Raw genomic sequence first — 16,189 nt, forward strand, 5'->3', positions numbered from 1 at the left:
AGTTAAAGTTGTTGTTTCAAAGTGACCCCCTCCTCCCATACCCCCACACACAACCCCCTAACCACTTATTTGAATTTATACAAAATTGAGATTTAGGGAGTTCTGTTCAAGAATAGACACAACAATTGAACATACTTTTTGATAAGTGTTTTTTTTTTTTACTTGAATAACTCAAACCTAAATGTGTTCAACTCCTTGCTTTTGAACATGAAAAAAAGTCATACAATAGATTACAAGTGTTTTCAATTATGCAGTAGTGTCTTGTTCTGTGTGGTCCATAATTAACCACATACAAAAAAATTGTCAGGTGTTAATGCATATTGAATTCTGTTTTCATGCTGGTCAAAAAGTTTCTAGTTTCTAGTCAGTTCTATATACCACTATTATTTTGCCCTTTGGAAGACTCCAAGAATACTTTACTTGTTTTCCCTGTGACCACATGTCTCCGCCCTCTGCCTCCATCTCCTGAGGAATCCCAACAGATTTGTCAGGGTTGGAAAGCTGCTGCTGAGACTGCCTCCCCTGCCCTGACTCTGGAGCTTTGTCTAACCATTTAATTGGCTTAACAAAATATTTTGGGAGAGTCCTTTCGGTACATTTTGCAACAAAAAACATTGTGTGTGGATTACTGCCACATCTGTTTCCTAATCATAGTTACAAATCCCGCTTAAAATCAGTTTATTTCAGGCCTTGTGACTATGAAGTGGTAGCTCCTAAGTATTTTATTGATTAAATGTATAAGGTCTTTAGTATAGGCCATTAAGCAGCATAGAAACAGCAAAGATATCTGGACTCAAACCGTGGACCTGTGAGGACACAGACCAAAAAACGAAATACTCCTCCCCCGGACCATACCCACATTTCCCTATTTACTTGTAGTTCCCACCTCCTCCTCAACATGCACCCCATTATAAATCCCCTCCTAAAGCTGAAGCCTGGCCCACTTTGCTTGTATTCGTTTTGGGAAGCTCATGTTTTTGACATTGTTCCACACTCCACCGTTACAGTAGCCTTTCTGCTTAGTTGCGACACCGTCTCTCAAAATCTGAGGTAAGGATATCACTACATCACTTCAAAGAACTATATATATGTAAATAAATATATATATATATATGTGTGTGGAAGTAGTGTAAACTGAAAATTACACAGGATTTTTTTTTTTTTTTTTTTTTTTTTGCTGATTGTAATCCTGATTTGTTTACTTTGTTTTGACAGAAATTGTATTTAAGTAAAGGCACAGTATTTAGTATTGGAGAATGTAGAATTTTAAGAGTAACTTTACAAGACAATATGGAGGCAAATTCAGTGTACAGAAGATGAGCTGTTTCTTTAAGCCATTGCTTGTATTTTTCACGTATTGTGTGGTTCTATTGCTGTGCTTTGGTTACATTCTCAGGTTGCCAGTATGAGAGCATTAACAGCACTGCTCCTGTGCGCAACCGCATTGCTCACAGGCACAACAGGTAAGCCAATTGTAGCAGCAATTTCCAACTTGCACATACTAGGAAAGAGAAATAACATAAGAACCAACGTAAAGGTTAAGTCGGTTCCTACCCTTATCATTTATCATACTTGTAGTAGTCGTTTTAGTAGGAAAGGAAAGACTTGACATTTGATATGTTTTAAAATTACATTTCTTAAAAATGTACTGTAATGATATCTGCTAGCCTGACGTCATACTCATAATTCTAGTCAGAATTTAAGTCTGAAAACTCTCCGTTGGGCTGTGACTATGGGGCGTGTTTCAACCGAACTCGTAAAACAAATGCCTCTTCGCTCAATTGGATAGACCTACAACCAATCAGAGTAACGTAATGTGTTGTTTGTTGAAAACAAATTCAACCCAAGGGCTCTTTCGTGACGTTGTTGATTACGTTAGTGTTGATCATCTGTCCATCATCGTTTAAAGCCCGCCCTGGCAATTTCATTGGTCCGCCCAGATGCTGGTTTTATGTAGTTGTTCCCAATACGAGACCCTCCAGACACAAATTCCCGACCAAATTTTTTTGTGGGCGGGGAGAAGTTGGGCTGGCAGCCAGGCTAGATATCTGCTGCAGTGAAATCAACAAAAAAATCTCAAGACCCTATGATGTCTTTCTTAATCTCGCTTTGGTGAACAATCACAATGAGTTAAAATTGTCAAAGACTGAATACATGGAGAAATTCCTGGCGCTAGGAGACTGGGGCCAGCAATAGCACTCTTTTCAAGCTGTTTGAAGTCTCTTCTTGCTCCCAACCCAACTTTGCCTTGATGTAAACCAGCCTCAAGGCTCTCTGTTTGAAAGTCCTCCAACTTCCCCTCAGCATGCTCAAGCTGGGTCTGCAGGAGGGAGCTCCAGAACAGTCCAAGTGTCCTGACATCTGACTCTCCCCCATTGATAGCTGGACTGAACAGGAATACTGGAGAGCTATCAAAGCTTTGGGGTCCCTCATCTGAAGTGGCAGCAGCCTGTTTTCTCACAGGCTGCCTGAGAGGATTCCTGCCACGACACCACAAAAGACTGTGATAAATCAATTGACCAGAGTAGTCAATGACTCAGGGTTGGAATGGGCCGTGAAATGACAGTCATCTCCGTAGCTTGTAGGTCTTGCCATGTTCTCTGAAGGAGGTTGACAGGATGTCACCAACTCTATATGATACTGAGCTGCCCAATGGCTCCATACCCCCTCCAAAAATGTGGAACAATTAAGAAGAAGTGGCACCCCCCTGGAGCCTCCGCTCTGCCCCTCCCCTATCCCCTGACCCTGGCGGGGCATGTTAGTTCGCAAGTGGACACGCTGAAATGGCATTGGTCACAGATGACAAAAAGGAAGAAGCTGTTTGATTGTTATCAAGAAATTCAGGGGAGGGGGCAAGTTGTTTTGTTGTTCTAGTGTCCCACTGCAATCCCATATTATGAAATGGCCCCTTGATGGAGCCCTCCATCAAAGACAAAGAGCAATCACTGAAGACAGGAGCACAAGACTGTGATTGTCCTCTCTAAGCAAGCTGATGGTATTGTTTCTGTAGTTGGGAAGAACACGGTGTATGGACATGCTTCATTAGCCCACTAGAACCTCTGCTGGGGTTTTCAACCAGACATGGCACATTAACAAAAGCAAGGAGCGGCTTATGTTCAGTCCAATTAACTGACATGAGGACAATATTTGATAACAGTTAATACAATTTAATGTATTAAATTAAATGTGTTCTTTGTTCCATTCCAGAGCCCAAGGAATTAACTGTCACCACTATAAAGGTACTGCACTGCACAAATACTCATTAGTTAGAGCTAATGGTATCATGCAAATGGTGCTGGTTACTGTGTAGGATACCAATACAAATGTGTACTGTTTTTACCAAACAGAAAAGGTTGCTTTTGTAAATTTCTCCAAATATGCCTTTCATTTTAAAGCACTTTATGTAATTCCAGCAAGACCCGTACACCATGTCAAGAGACTCAGAACTGGAGGGTTACTGTATCGATCTGATCTCGGAGCTGGCAAAAAAACTGGGCTTCAAGTACAACATACAGTTGGTGAAGGATGGAAGGTACGGGATATTAACTGAGAGCGGGAACTGGGCTGGCATGATCGGCGAGGTGACCAGAGGGGTGAGTGGGCCCAACAGACACTAGAGATGTGCTGACAGAATTACACTGTGTCATTGTTGTGTTTGATAGATGTGTGTGTGCCCTTTGAGTCACCGTGTTATTGCTGTCCTTGTGCATATGCAATGGTTGGTTGTATTTGAATTGATCACATATGAATATACTGTGTGTTCTGTACCTGTATGTATGTGTGTGTTTGTGTGTGTGTGTGTGTGTGCGCCTGCATGTGTGCGCATGGGAATGTCAGGAGGCAGACTTGGCTGTGGCACCACTAACCCTCACGGCAATAAGGGAACAGGCGGTGGACATGACCACCCCTTTTATGCAGACTGGAATCAGCTTCCTCTTGAAAAAGGGCCTGGCATCCGAGGAGAGCAACTTCAGCTTCCTGATGCCCTTCTCGTCCGACATGTGGGTGGGCGTGCTCATCGCCTTCCTACTGACTGGCCTCTGCACCTTCTTGGTGGCCAGGTGAGATCCCCGTTTTTTATTTTCCTGTCTAAATGTGGGTGACACATTTGTCCACAGATGGTTATACTATGATAAAAACAGTACAACAAACTACTGACTAGAGATTTGTGCATAAATCTGGCATGCAAACTCCTCATCTTTAGGTCAGACTCAATTTTTTGAAACCAAAATGGGTAACCTACGTGATTCGTGCAGATCCGCTGAGAGAATTTTATTTGATATTTATTTTATTTTTATTTTATTTTTTTGTGGGGGGGGGTCGTGGCAGGTTGTATCCCTGGCCAACACAACATTTTACCTGTGCTTCCCAACTTTATAACTGCCTCTGGAACCAATCGTCACTCCTAATGCCTAAACCTCACAGCCAATCAGAGGCAGAGTGGGGAGAGGTTTACAGACCTGTCTTTCATCATCTAGTAGAAACAATTTGAATGCAATATAAAAAATGATGTCTATTGGATGTGTGTTAGTTTTACAGTAAGTGATGCTTTTAACTTTGCTTTTTAAAGTAGTTCAACACAGGTTATCCTGTTTGTTTAATAGTTTTTTTATGATGTATGCTATACAAAAATGTCTTTATGGTTAAAGGACATTACATTACAAGAGCACAGATTCTACATAGATCTAGCCTCTTAATTTTGCTCTCAAAGTGCACCAGATTCATGCACTTAACTCAAAAATTTTAAGAAAGATTTGCTGTATCCTTCTCACCTTTTCTACCCCTGACTCGTTAGCATGCCTGATCAAATACAGTGATGTAGGACCAGGCTGGGTTGACATGTGTCTTTTCTTCCAGAATAAGTCCCTGCGAGTGGGCTGACCCAGAGACCGATGAGCATAGTTTCACCCTGCTGCACAGCTTCTGGTACATCACTGGGGCCCTCGCCCTGCAAGGTAATGGAGCTGTGAGGAAAACTGCTTACAAACTGATTTCCTATGACACTTTCTGCATATCTATGCTATTTGGATTTTGATAGATGAAACAGATAACTTTATTACTTTTATTTGTATGTAAGTAAAAAAAAAAAAGATTTTAACTGACTGCTCACTCTCAGGTGCTGGCCCTCACCCTAAATCCATGTCAGGACGTGTCATTAGTGCCGCCTGGTGGGTGTTTGCAGTACTGCTCCTAGCCTGCTACTTTGGAAACTTCAACTCCATGCTGAACTCTGACACCAAGCACATCACCATAAACAGCTTTGAGGACCTGGCCAACCAGGATGTCATTGAGTATGGAACAGTTAATGGTGGTTCCACAATGTCTTTCTTTAAGGCAAGTATACTCAAGTAAAGAATGCAAAAAGTGTGCATACTTTTTTAAATACTGTTTAACCCAGGTCATTCATGTTTTTGTGTTGTATTACTTTCCTTTCTTTCTAGAATTCCAAAAATCCCACTTATCGGCGTATCTACCAGCACATGGAGCGCTGGAAGAGTTACGTTCCGAGCATGGAAGAGGGTGTCCGTCGTGCTCAGGAAGGAAACTATGCCTTTATTGCTGAGGCAGTGTCTCTGGACCTGGCTGTGGGTCATGACTGCAAACTGACTCGAGCCCAAGATTCCATTGCCATGCGAGGGTACAGCATCGCAGCACCCCTTGGTGAGCAATTATCTAATGTCTGCTCTAAGATGTACCAACTCACGCCTACCCACTATGCAATATCTGACAGGATTTTACATGTACAATGTGGAATTCTCTCTCTCCCCCTCTCTCCCTAACACACACACAAGGTTCCCCACTGGTAAAGAATCTGACCGTAGCCATCCTACAGCTGAGCGAGTCAGGTGAGCTGACCTACCTGCGGGACAAGTGGTGGCCCAGTAGCTGTATTGGAGCGGAGGGGGCCCAAAACTTGGGCCCCTTGCAGTCCCACAGCCTTCGGGGGCTCTTCCTGCTGCTGGGGCTGGGGCTGGGGCTAGGGCTTCTGATGGCACTGTTGGAGCTGGCCAGCAAGGCTCGCAGCCAGGCCAAGGACAACAAGGTAAGGCAGACTGGTAGATGACTTGGCAGCTCTGGTAGCCTATAGGGAAGATGCCTGTCAGCAAAACTGGCAGTGAACTTTCATATTTTATCATCTGATATTAGACTTGAGGAAGGTCATATATTCTTAGGCTTCTTAGGTCGTTTTTGGTGATTCTGTTTCTTCCTTATCTCTTCTCTTATCCTCTCAACAGAAATCGTGTTGCTCAGTGTTGGCTGTGGAACTGAGTCTGCGTTTTGGAAGCAGTGGCAAGAACACAAGCCCAGATGCCTCAGACAAAAACAAAGCTTAAAGGAAATGTGTACGAATAGTTGATAAGATAGTGAGTTTGATCGTTTGATAAGTAGTCAAAGGTATCTTCTACAAGAAGCTACGGAGTTAGAGCACCACCGTCACTGCTTTTTAGATATAATTGTATTTTAAAAGCTTAAAATGCTTTTGCAGTGATGTTTACATTCTGACTGTTTGAACATGTGTTTAGCTTTTTGTAACATTGCAATCTTTCATGTAGTATCTCCCATTCCAACCCTCAATAAGTAGGCTAGCCTATTTTATATATTTTCGTTTCCCACTAACTCAGACGTTATAGCTAACTGTTTGTGTTTTGTTTTACTTTAACCACGTGTCTCTACCAAATAAATACTAGGTGTCCAAATACAGAATCTGCTTCTTTATTTGTAGAAAACTTGAGTGTTTTCCTCACAGGAGTCCAACAGTGGACACAACAGTTGATCGTGTTTACAAAAAGTGCGTCTCAACAACATTACAGACTCTGCCTTTAACCTTTTGTAAGAACAAACATTCGTGACCAACTATGGTTTTGTCTCGTTGAAACCACAGTGCTGCTGTATGGAAGCAAATCGTGACAAAATTTCCAGAAATTCATTTTCATTTCAAGAATGTGGCTGCATTATTTGACTCATAAATGAAATTAGTAATCAATCATCCTATTTTCATTTGAATTTTCTTCTTTAAGACTGCTCATTCTTTCACTTAATTGAAATGAAAACAAAAAAGACATTTGAAATGTAATTTTCAAAATATGCCCCAGCAAATAGATACCAAAATTCAATTTGAAATGTAAAATTTGAAAATGAAAATGCATTTCCAGCGATGCATTTTCATTTTAAGAATGTGGCTGCATTATTGGACTCAAATTTGAAAATGAAAATGCATGTCCAGAAATACATTTTCATGTTAAGAATGTGGCTGTATTATTTGACTCATAAATGAAATGAGTAATCAATCATCCTCTTTGCATTTTCTTCTTCAAGACTGCACATTTTATGCCATAATCAAAAAGAAAACAGAGCGGACATTGCATTTTCATTTTCGTGTTCTGCCCGCAAAGAACCAGCCTGGTCCTAACCAGACCCGCGTACATTTCATTTGTACAGAGGGTCTGGGATAGCCTGGTCCTAACCAGACCCTCGTACATTTCATTTGTACAGAGGGTCTGGGATCGCTCCATTGACAAACGTTAACTTCCTTGAAGGCGGGTCCTCCGTTGAAGTTAAAACTACTGGATCTGCCCAGAGCCACTCTGATTTGCCATAACCAATTGCAAGCGTTAGCCTTAGCCAACTCCTTCACCACTACTGTAACGGAGCTAGCTGCCGTAGCTGGAAAATCAAACTTTTCCCGAGCCCCGTGGGGATGAGGGCCACAACATCATGGCCACCAACAAAACTCAGCAAGGAATGTTCTTGCTCCGACTTTAACCAATGGATATTCGGCAGCGTTGCCACAACCGCAGAATAGTTTCGCTCGCATCTTTCTCCGCCGCCATTACTGAACTACTCAAACTAGTGCATGACATTAACATCATCGTTCTCAGCCACTCCCTCCCTCTGTTCGCTGATTGGACCTACAATTTTTTTTTTCTGAAAACCGACTTCAAAGTCAAGTTCCCAGACTTAGTACAGAAGCAAAATCCAAATTGAGCGGAAGTACGTAGGAGGGCAGAGCCAGGCTACACAAATCTTGCCTTCTTCTACGCAGACACAAAACTCTTTTTTGCAAGTACACGAATCATTTTCTACAGAGACACAAATCTTTTTTGCAAGTTACAAATCGTTTTTACAGAGCTCGCTCTCCTGGCACTAATTTCACGCCATAGTTTAGGACCTTCAAATGTTCCTGGGGAAGAACTAGGTGCGCACTGCCACTGGCGCACCGTTGTTGTTGCTATCTTGTTACCAAGGACGCTCAAAGCAAGATGGCTGGTAACGTCAAAAACCAAAAAAGAAAACCTCGCTATTATTTGGGAGAAGCAAAACACCTGTTACGAAACGGTAATTCATTTATAGTATATTGATTTATTGAATGCTAAGGATTATTGACTGAGTAGTAACCAGCTAAGTTGTTCGCTAATTAGCGTTAGTTACTTAACTGTTCTTAGTTATTCTCACCCTATGTCACTCCCAGTCAATGTGGGTGGCTGACGTTGTTGATGAGAGTTACTGGTACTGAGTTTTCCCACCACACCACCAGGTTTTGGAATATATGTGTATCCCAACAGCTTCTTTCGCTATGAGGGACAATGGGAAATGGGAGAAAAGCATGGTGCGTAGTTCCTTTCCATGATACTGTAGTTGAAAACGTACCTATGTATCATATAACAATTTTATGGAAAAGCCTTAGGTGTAGAATAGAACAGACGATATAGATATTACTAGTAATGTGCCCTGTAGCTACATTTAGAGAATGCCATCATATTTCACCTAGGACATGGAAAACTCCTGATGAAGGATGGAAGTTACTATGAGGGTGACTTTTCCCATGGGGAAATACAGGGAAATGGGAAGAGATTCTGGGCAAAAACAGGTAAGCTGATAGGTGTATGCATGGACAGACTGGACACTACACTGAAACACATCACATCCTGTGATCCTCCTAATTACATCGATAATTAGATAATTGAATCAACCCCACCCCCGCGCCTACAGACTATAAACATAAGAACACAAAACTATTACAAATGTCAAGACCTTTTCAGAAAAAAATGTAATTTCCTGAGTAATAATGCATTGCTTGTCTGTTTAGGAGATACCTACTCAGGGCAGTTTCGCAAAGGTGAGCTCCATGGATACGGGGCCATGGAGAGAGCCAACGGAGAGAGATATGAGGGGGAGTTCTCTTCTGGACTACGAGATGGTAGGGAAGCAATTCATCATGCAAGCATAGCCACATCTTTGCCATTCAGCATCTTCCAAACAAGAGGACGGTATGAAATTCAATGACAGGTTACATTCTTAGGTCATGGGTTCCTTGAAGACCAATATAGACAGACGTACAAAGGATCATTTCATGAGAACAAAAAGCATGGTGAAGGACAAATGCAGTACAGGTACAAAGCTGTCAGATATTAAATGATATTTTTCATGTGCAATGGTCTGCTGTGCCCTTATCAGTTTACGTTATTATACTTGTAAGCTTTTTGTAGGACTCGAGCTTAAGTGTAAAACGACTCTTTTAAAATCCAGTTTGATTGACTTTTCAAATACATTCAGAAATGGAGACCAATATGAAGGTTGTTGGCTGCAAGACCAAAGACAAGGCCATGGGGTTATGCAGTTTGGAGAAGGCTCAGTGTATGAGGTAGGTTTGAACAGTTATTCAATTGTAGTATTTTGTAGATGAATGAACATTGAGAATAATGTTTAATAACCATACTGTAATAATAATAATAATAATAATAATAATAAATTGTATTTAAAGGCGCCTTTCTCGGCACCCAAGGACACCGTACAAAATACATTTAAAAACAGCAAAATAAAGAAGACAACTACATAAAAAAAAAAACAGAAGAAGGCAGAATAATTGACATTAAATGGAATATGCAGTTTTAAACAGATGGGTTTTGAGTTCCAATTTGAAATGGGGGAATGAATCAATATTTCTAAGTTGGGGTGGTAGTGAGTTCCAGAGACGGGGAGCAGAGCGGCTGAATGCTCTACTCCCCATGGTGGTGAGACAGGGAGCAGAGCGGCTGAATGCTCTACTCCCCATGGTGGTGAGACAGGGAGCAGAGGGGTTGAATGCTATACTCCCCATGGTGGTGAGACAGGGAGCAGAGCGGCTGAATGCTCTACTCCCCATGGTGGTGAGACAGGGAGCAGAGCGGCTGAATGCTCTACTCCCCATGGTGGTGAGACAGGGAGCAGAGCGGCTGAATGCTCTACTCCCCATGGTGGTGAGACAGGGAGCAGAGCGGCTGAATGCTCTACTCCCCATGGTGGTGAGACAGGGAGCAGAGCGCCTGAATGCTCTACTCCCCATGGTGGTGAGACAGGGAGCAGAGCGGCTGAATGCTCTACTCCCCATGGTGGTGAGACAGGGAGCAGAGCGGCTGAATGCTCTACTCCCCATGGTGGTGAGACAGACAGGTGTATGGAGGTCAATACAGCAAACTACCTTCTGTCTATAAAGACCTCAAGTTTTTTGTTAAACAATAATTTTAGCGTAAATGGACTGCATTCATACACATCTTTTCTACCTTAGCGGCACTCAAAGGGCTTTACATTTGTTGCTTCTCATTCACACATACAATCACACACTGATGGAGCCGGAGCTGCCTTGCAATTAGTGTCTGACCCTCTCTACTCCCTGAGGCAATGCCGCCAACGTATATTTATATATAATATATATTCAAAATATTGTACATTTTATATTGTAGGTTAAAAGTGGTGTAAATTCAAAATAATCACAAAATAATCTGAGGTTTGCATTGATGGACGAAGATGTTATTCAAATTTAGTGCCACAAGAGGTCACCATTGTATTTCTGTTCAGGGCCACATCAGACTGAAAAATAGTACAAAGATCTATATGCCTGTGGTTAAGTTTTTTGCAGTTTATTTTGAGACTAAAAAAACTTCTCAAAATCACTTGAAGCAAGGAGTAATCTACCCTTATATAACATAATGTGTCTTCTTTTAGTGAGTATGAGCTATATGGATTCTGAATACATAATATAGAGGACAGTGGGCACAAGTAGAATTAGAAAATGTATACTTGTGATCGCATAAATGTATAAGTAGTATCTAACGTTATCTAATATTATTTGTATTCTAAGTTTAGTGAGTAGTGGGGAATGCATCTTTAAGTGTTTGCCTCTGCCTTTATATCAAAATCAGCATACATTGCATGGATTTTCATTGCAGCCATGCCACTGAACACTTGAGCCCTTCAGAGCAACATAGCACAAGAGCTCTCAAAGACAGCTCTGATCTGCAAACAAACTGAAGAGTACTTTACCTGTCTTATGAATGCTATTCCCCATGAAAACCAGTGCCACGTATGTGCACCGAAGTGATTCATTCAAATACCAGTGCAAGGTATTTGTTAGCACATCATACTTGCTGACTGTTACAAAGTAAGCAAAGTATACACATACTCCATCAACACAACAGCAGAAGCTGCAGGAAACACAATGTTGTATCTCGCTGTAACTACACGTTAATCAGTTATTGGGCCACTTTGTCACAGTAGAGCCACATCATAGTATAATAGCTGATTACAAACATACAGTAGGCATTTGTGAGCTGCCTACACTTCCACACAGTTTACAGTCATTGAAATCAGACCACTTATTACATGTACAAGAAATTTACACTGAAATCTCCTCTTCAGCGTGACCTGAACTTGAACTTGGATAATCAGTTTCAGGTCACATTGATTTTGAACAGGAGTGGCCAGGGAGGTAGGGGGTTGAGGCCCAGGGAAAGACTAGTATCGATTCCCCAGCATGCAGCCCCTGACAGCTGCACAAAGCTAGCATAAACTTCCAAAACCACTGCTCACAGGAGGAGAGGGACTGCTTAAGCAGATTAAGCCATAAGTAATAGATTCCCTCCTTCCTGTAAAATTAAAAGGTTCAATTTTAACTATTATTATAGATGTAAAATAAAACATTGTGAGGAAGTCTATCCATCTGAAAACACTGCTGGGACTTATTTGGACAAATTGCCCAAAGAAAAATATTTTATAAATGTATATTTCATACAGACTTTTCAGTGTTAAGCTATTGCTAGTGTGGAAGAAAACTGAAGTGTGGAACACTTCATGAAGAACACCTTATAGCAAAAAATGGAGAAACAAGATCAGCATGACTCATGAGTGTCTTTAAGGGATAAAAGACAAATCCAGAATTCTATGTCTCTCTTGCTCACTCTTTCTTTCTTTCTCTCTCTCTCATTTTAGAGCATTGGCCTAGATTTCCTTGGCGCATTTTTGCCTGTGCCTTAGCCTTAGGCCTGTCGATGCGATCAGAATTAGAAATTCTAATGGACGTGTCACCACTTTGAAGTAGTGCTTGAGAGCTTTGAGACTGGGGCTCCCTTGGATATGCTAGGCAAAGTCTACTCATTGATCCCCCTGAATTTGTTTGACTTTGACACTCATGCCCCCTCCCTCTCTCTTCCCCTCACTCTCTCTCTCTCTCTCTAAGACACGTTGGTGAAAGTATTGCATTCACGCCTCCAAGAAGACAGGTCTCCCTCAGTTATAAAATGAAAGTCTTCCTTCATACTATATGAGAGGCAGTTTCTTAGCTTTTCAAGATTGCATATTATAGACAAATGCATATTATATACAGTACGTCAAATCCCATCTTTAAAATGCTTTATATGGTGGACTTGCAAAATCTCAGTTGTTGAACCTGATTCCTCCTTTGACACAGGTTAGAAGTAGCTATGCCATTTATGTGATAGAATAGTGTGTTTTTTTCACTTTACATAATGATGCTTTACTGATTTTTTACCAGGGCCAGTGGCGCAACAACCTCTTCAACGGACAGGGAAGCTTGATCCACTGCTCTGGGGTCATCTATGAGGGAGTGTGGCTCAACGGCAAACCACTGGGTGAGTCACAGTGCTGGACTAGTGTACATTTTACAACAAATGTGGCTCCTGTAACTTTGCTATCAGCCAATGTCTTGCCTTGGCACTGCTGTTGACTAGCCAGCCTATTGGCAGTAATGGCCAATAGCTCATGCCTCTGCCTCCTAGTCATTGGCCAAGTGTTGTGTCAGCTGTATTGCCTAGACCCGTTCATTTCTTTGATGTCCATGAAACATTGAACCAGTTGGCTTTTAACAAGACCCCAGGGCAGAAAGAAATAGCCTAAGACAACAGTGACCAAAGATTTGGCTAAAATGCAGACTGGCACTCGGAGGACCTTGTTAGTACACTGTAGTTTGCTATGCGAGTTTGCTATGCTAGTTTGCCATCCTAGCTTGCTGTGCTAGCTTGCTATGATAGCTTGCTATGCAGGCTTGCTATGCTAGTTTGCTATGCTAGTAACTAGCTAGTTTTATATACTAGCATAGCAAGGTAGCATAGCACACTAGCATAGTAAACTGGAGTGTAGCTTTGCTCTCTTCTTATCATGGTAGAGTAAGTGATGTTGGCTGGGTTTCCACATTGAATTATGATCTGTCTTTGCCTTGGCAAAACAAAATTCAGTGATTTGGTTGTCATGGTGATGACACTGCCAGACTGCGAGGCAACCTTTTTTCAACTAGAACATCCAGGGAGCTTTTATATCTCTTCTTTTGTTTAGTGATGTTTGGAAAATTTGAATTGGAACATTGGCCTGTTTTCATGTTTCACAACTGATCCATCTAGGACGCACCCAAACTTTTAGCCAGATAATATCGGTTGATAAATGTTCTTCCATTGAAGTTCCCTCAGCCTCATCAAAGCAATAGAAACTAATCCATTCTGTTTGAGTGTTCTTGAATTGGGAAACAAACCACACCAGGTTTAGTGGAATGCAATCCTAATATATGGAATGAAGGGATTAATAAAGAAAACATACTTAGACTCCATTCTAATAAGACTTAGTTACTGCAGTTTCTGAAATATAGACCTGCATCTAATCTATAATCTAGCGTATGCCTTTAACATGTCTATACATGTTAAAGGCTACCCTTTCTTTCATTTCTGACAGACTGAATGGCATAGGTCGGTGAAATATTAACTGGAGACAGGTTGTTTGCTGTCTGGCCTCCTGTGAAAGTCTCTGTCAGTCGGGGCGCTGACACCGGGGGCGCCCCACTGCTGCGAACCCAGGACCCCAGGACCCCCTGCCTGTCATTTATTGATGTCTATAGAAGTGCCTCCATGATAACCGCTTCAGATAGAGAAGCCCCTTACAGTGCCCAAGAATGAATCACACAGGGAGGAGTGAGAGAGACAGAAAGAGAGAAGAGTGTGTGTGTGTGTGTGTGTGTGTGTGTGTGTGTGTGTGCGTGTGTCTGGTAGGGGCCTCATATTGCATTATTGATGGTCCTTGGGGATGGATGAAAGTATGCCTAGTGGCAGCTGGATGGGGAGGGGCAGGGGGTGCAGGATAGAAGGTGATATTATACTGTATGCCTACTGTTTTAACACATTCCATAGGACTGACATAGAAACATATAGGTTGGGTACTATAGAAAGAGCCATCTTGACAGGTGTGGTGCTGGGGAGGGTGGATGGTGGAAGTTGAGGAAGGGCTATAGAGCATTGCTGCCCCGGGAGATCATCCCACCCCTCATCTGAGTTTTAGGCAGGCTTGACATCTCCCTGACATGTTGTTTATGGGGGTCTTGTTGTGGGAAGAAAGGGGAATGTGGATTGTTCCCGTTGGAGGCGTGTCATGTGCATGTGTGGGTGTTGGGTGCACATGTTTTTGCACATGGCACGTAGCCCATCACTGTAGCTGTACACTTGTGTGGGATGAGGGAGATGTGGAAACCCTGCCTGATTCATTTGGACTAACGCAGACTTGATAGGGGTGTAAATTGCCCATATTAGGATTCCGACGGCCATGGCATCTGTTGGCACTTTACAGTAATGCCCCCTGTCAGCAAGGAGCCTTCACTCCCACAGTATTGATCTACCCCTCATCTCTGCCCAATTGTTTTACATCCTCCAAGTCATAAGTGATCATTGCCAGTGATGATACTAATGTGAGCACCTGTGCTCTGCTCTAGTGAATACTAAACTACTACATCCGGCCTGTGTCGGTGCTTGGTAGTAGTAATCACTGACAGAATGTTAAGCTGTCATCTACTGTGTTGTCAACAAGTTAAACAGCATGGTCCACTATTACAGCCGTGTGTTGGAACCCAGCACAGTGATCGAAGAACGCTAGCTATTCCTCTTAAAACTAGCCAGCACTCACACCATATGTTAGCAAACAGGATAGACCAGCGAGAGGGTCAGGTTCAATTTGAGGCAGTAGTCTTGTTCAGGTTCACTTTTGGCCTATGCGCCCTGTAGTGCAAAATGTAGAAGTGATGCTTCTCTAGGAGATTTTCATTGGCAGCTACATAATTAACATTGCATGCTGGCATGATACCCTGACATGAGATGACACGACACGACTGGTCTTGAGCCGTTTTGTCAAAGAAGACATCTGATATGTATGCTAATGTCTACCAAATGATCTATTCATGAGAAGATACCTTACAAGGCTGTAACATGGCTCTCACTGCCACAGTATCTGGAGTTGTATGCTAATCAGATAACCCATTGAGGACGTACAGTACAGAGGATGGGGGAAGATGAGTTGGCATTCCTTTTGCTATAATAATTGTTTTCACCTGTTTCAGTCTACTGCAGCTCTCTTACAAATGTTTTAATGAGCCTGTATTTTTTGATTAACCGTTGGGTGGAAACTGAAAAGGCTCTATTTAGGAAGCAGTGGTTGAAAACTGAATAGCCTTGATTAGACATTGAAACCTGTTTGTATACGACAGGTGGCGCATCCAATATTGTCATAGAGGGAGGCGATGTTTTGGAGGTCTTCCAAGAGTCTCCATTTTCAGTGGAAGTGCAACTTCAGACTAAGGACGGGAAGAAAACAACAGGTGAGACACAAAATGGACGCCGGAGGTGATCACGTGGGCACAGTGGTGGAACAAAGCTTTTGAACAGTTCCAATTGTTGAAGATAAAAAGTAATTGTAGTAGAAGCCATTTGACGGACTGTATCTATGCCCAGGTGAAAACGGCCGAGTCCTCCAGATATCAGCCGGTATTAGACTCCCCGATGTCTCTCCGTCAGCTCCTGCCAGCCTGCTCAAGATGTTCGAGGATGTCAGAGAAGCCCTTGTCCAGACACCGTTGTAGGTCCCGTCCCGCCACAATGCCACCACA

The 16,189-nt window shown here is 42.3% G+C and overlaps 2 protein-coding genes across 17 annotated transcripts in view; both read left to right on the forward strand.

The window, feature by feature from the left end:
- The first annotated feature begins 911 nt into the window (after positions 1-911).
- On the forward strand, positions 912-6,705 carry LOC146252302 (putative glutamate receptor). Its single transcript, XM_084680938.1, has 10 exons — positions 912-1,050; positions 1,397-1,463; positions 3,208-3,239; positions 3,414-3,593; positions 3,838-4,061; positions 4,858-4,955; positions 5,117-5,334; positions 5,442-5,661; positions 5,793-6,043; positions 6,237-6,705. The coding sequence occupies exons 2-10, from the start codon at positions 1,406-1,408 to the stop codon at positions 6,333-6,335; spliced, it is 1,380 nt and encodes a 459-aa protein (XP_084537064.1). The 5' UTR covers positions 912-1,050; positions 1,397-1,405; the 3' UTR covers positions 6,336-6,705.
- A 1,263-nt stretch (positions 6,706-7,968) lies between these two features.
- Positions 7,969-16,189, forward strand: part of LOC146252303 (MORN repeat-containing protein 1-like) — a 62,502-nt gene continuing 54,281 nt past the window's right edge. For 8 of the 16 annotated variants that reach the window (XR_014732078.1, XR_014732074.1, XR_014732076.1 and 5 more), the window contains exons 1-9: positions 7,973-8,337; positions 8,537-8,608; positions 8,771-8,869; positions 9,089-9,199; positions 9,302-9,392; positions 9,556-9,643; positions 12,809-12,905; positions 15,791-15,901; positions 16,035-16,158. Coding sequence is in view for 7 of the 16 variants with exons in the window: in XM_084680396.1 (XP_084536522.1) it covers positions 8,262-8,337; positions 8,537-8,608; positions 8,771-8,869; positions 9,089-9,199; positions 9,302-9,392; positions 9,556-9,643; positions 12,809-12,905; positions 15,791-15,901; positions 16,035-16,158 (869 nt within the window). In the remaining 9 variants the exon portion in view is untranslated. Of the gene's footprint in view, positions 8,338-8,536; positions 8,609-8,770; positions 8,870-9,088; positions 9,200-9,288; positions 9,393-9,555; positions 9,644-12,808; positions 12,906-15,790; positions 15,902-16,034; positions 16,159-16,189 lie in introns of those variants that run through there. The other 8 variants (XR_014732081.1, XM_084680397.1, XM_084680400.1 and 5 more) reach the window with 5 other exon arrangements.

This window comes from Hypomesus nipponensis, chromosome 18 (assembly GCF_054491055.1).
Source record: "Hypomesus nipponensis isolate SF chromosome 18, ASM5449105v1, whole genome shotgun sequence".
NCBI classification, from domain to species: domain Eukaryota; kingdom Metazoa; phylum Chordata; class Actinopteri; order Osmeriformes; family Osmeridae; genus Hypomesus; species Hypomesus nipponensis.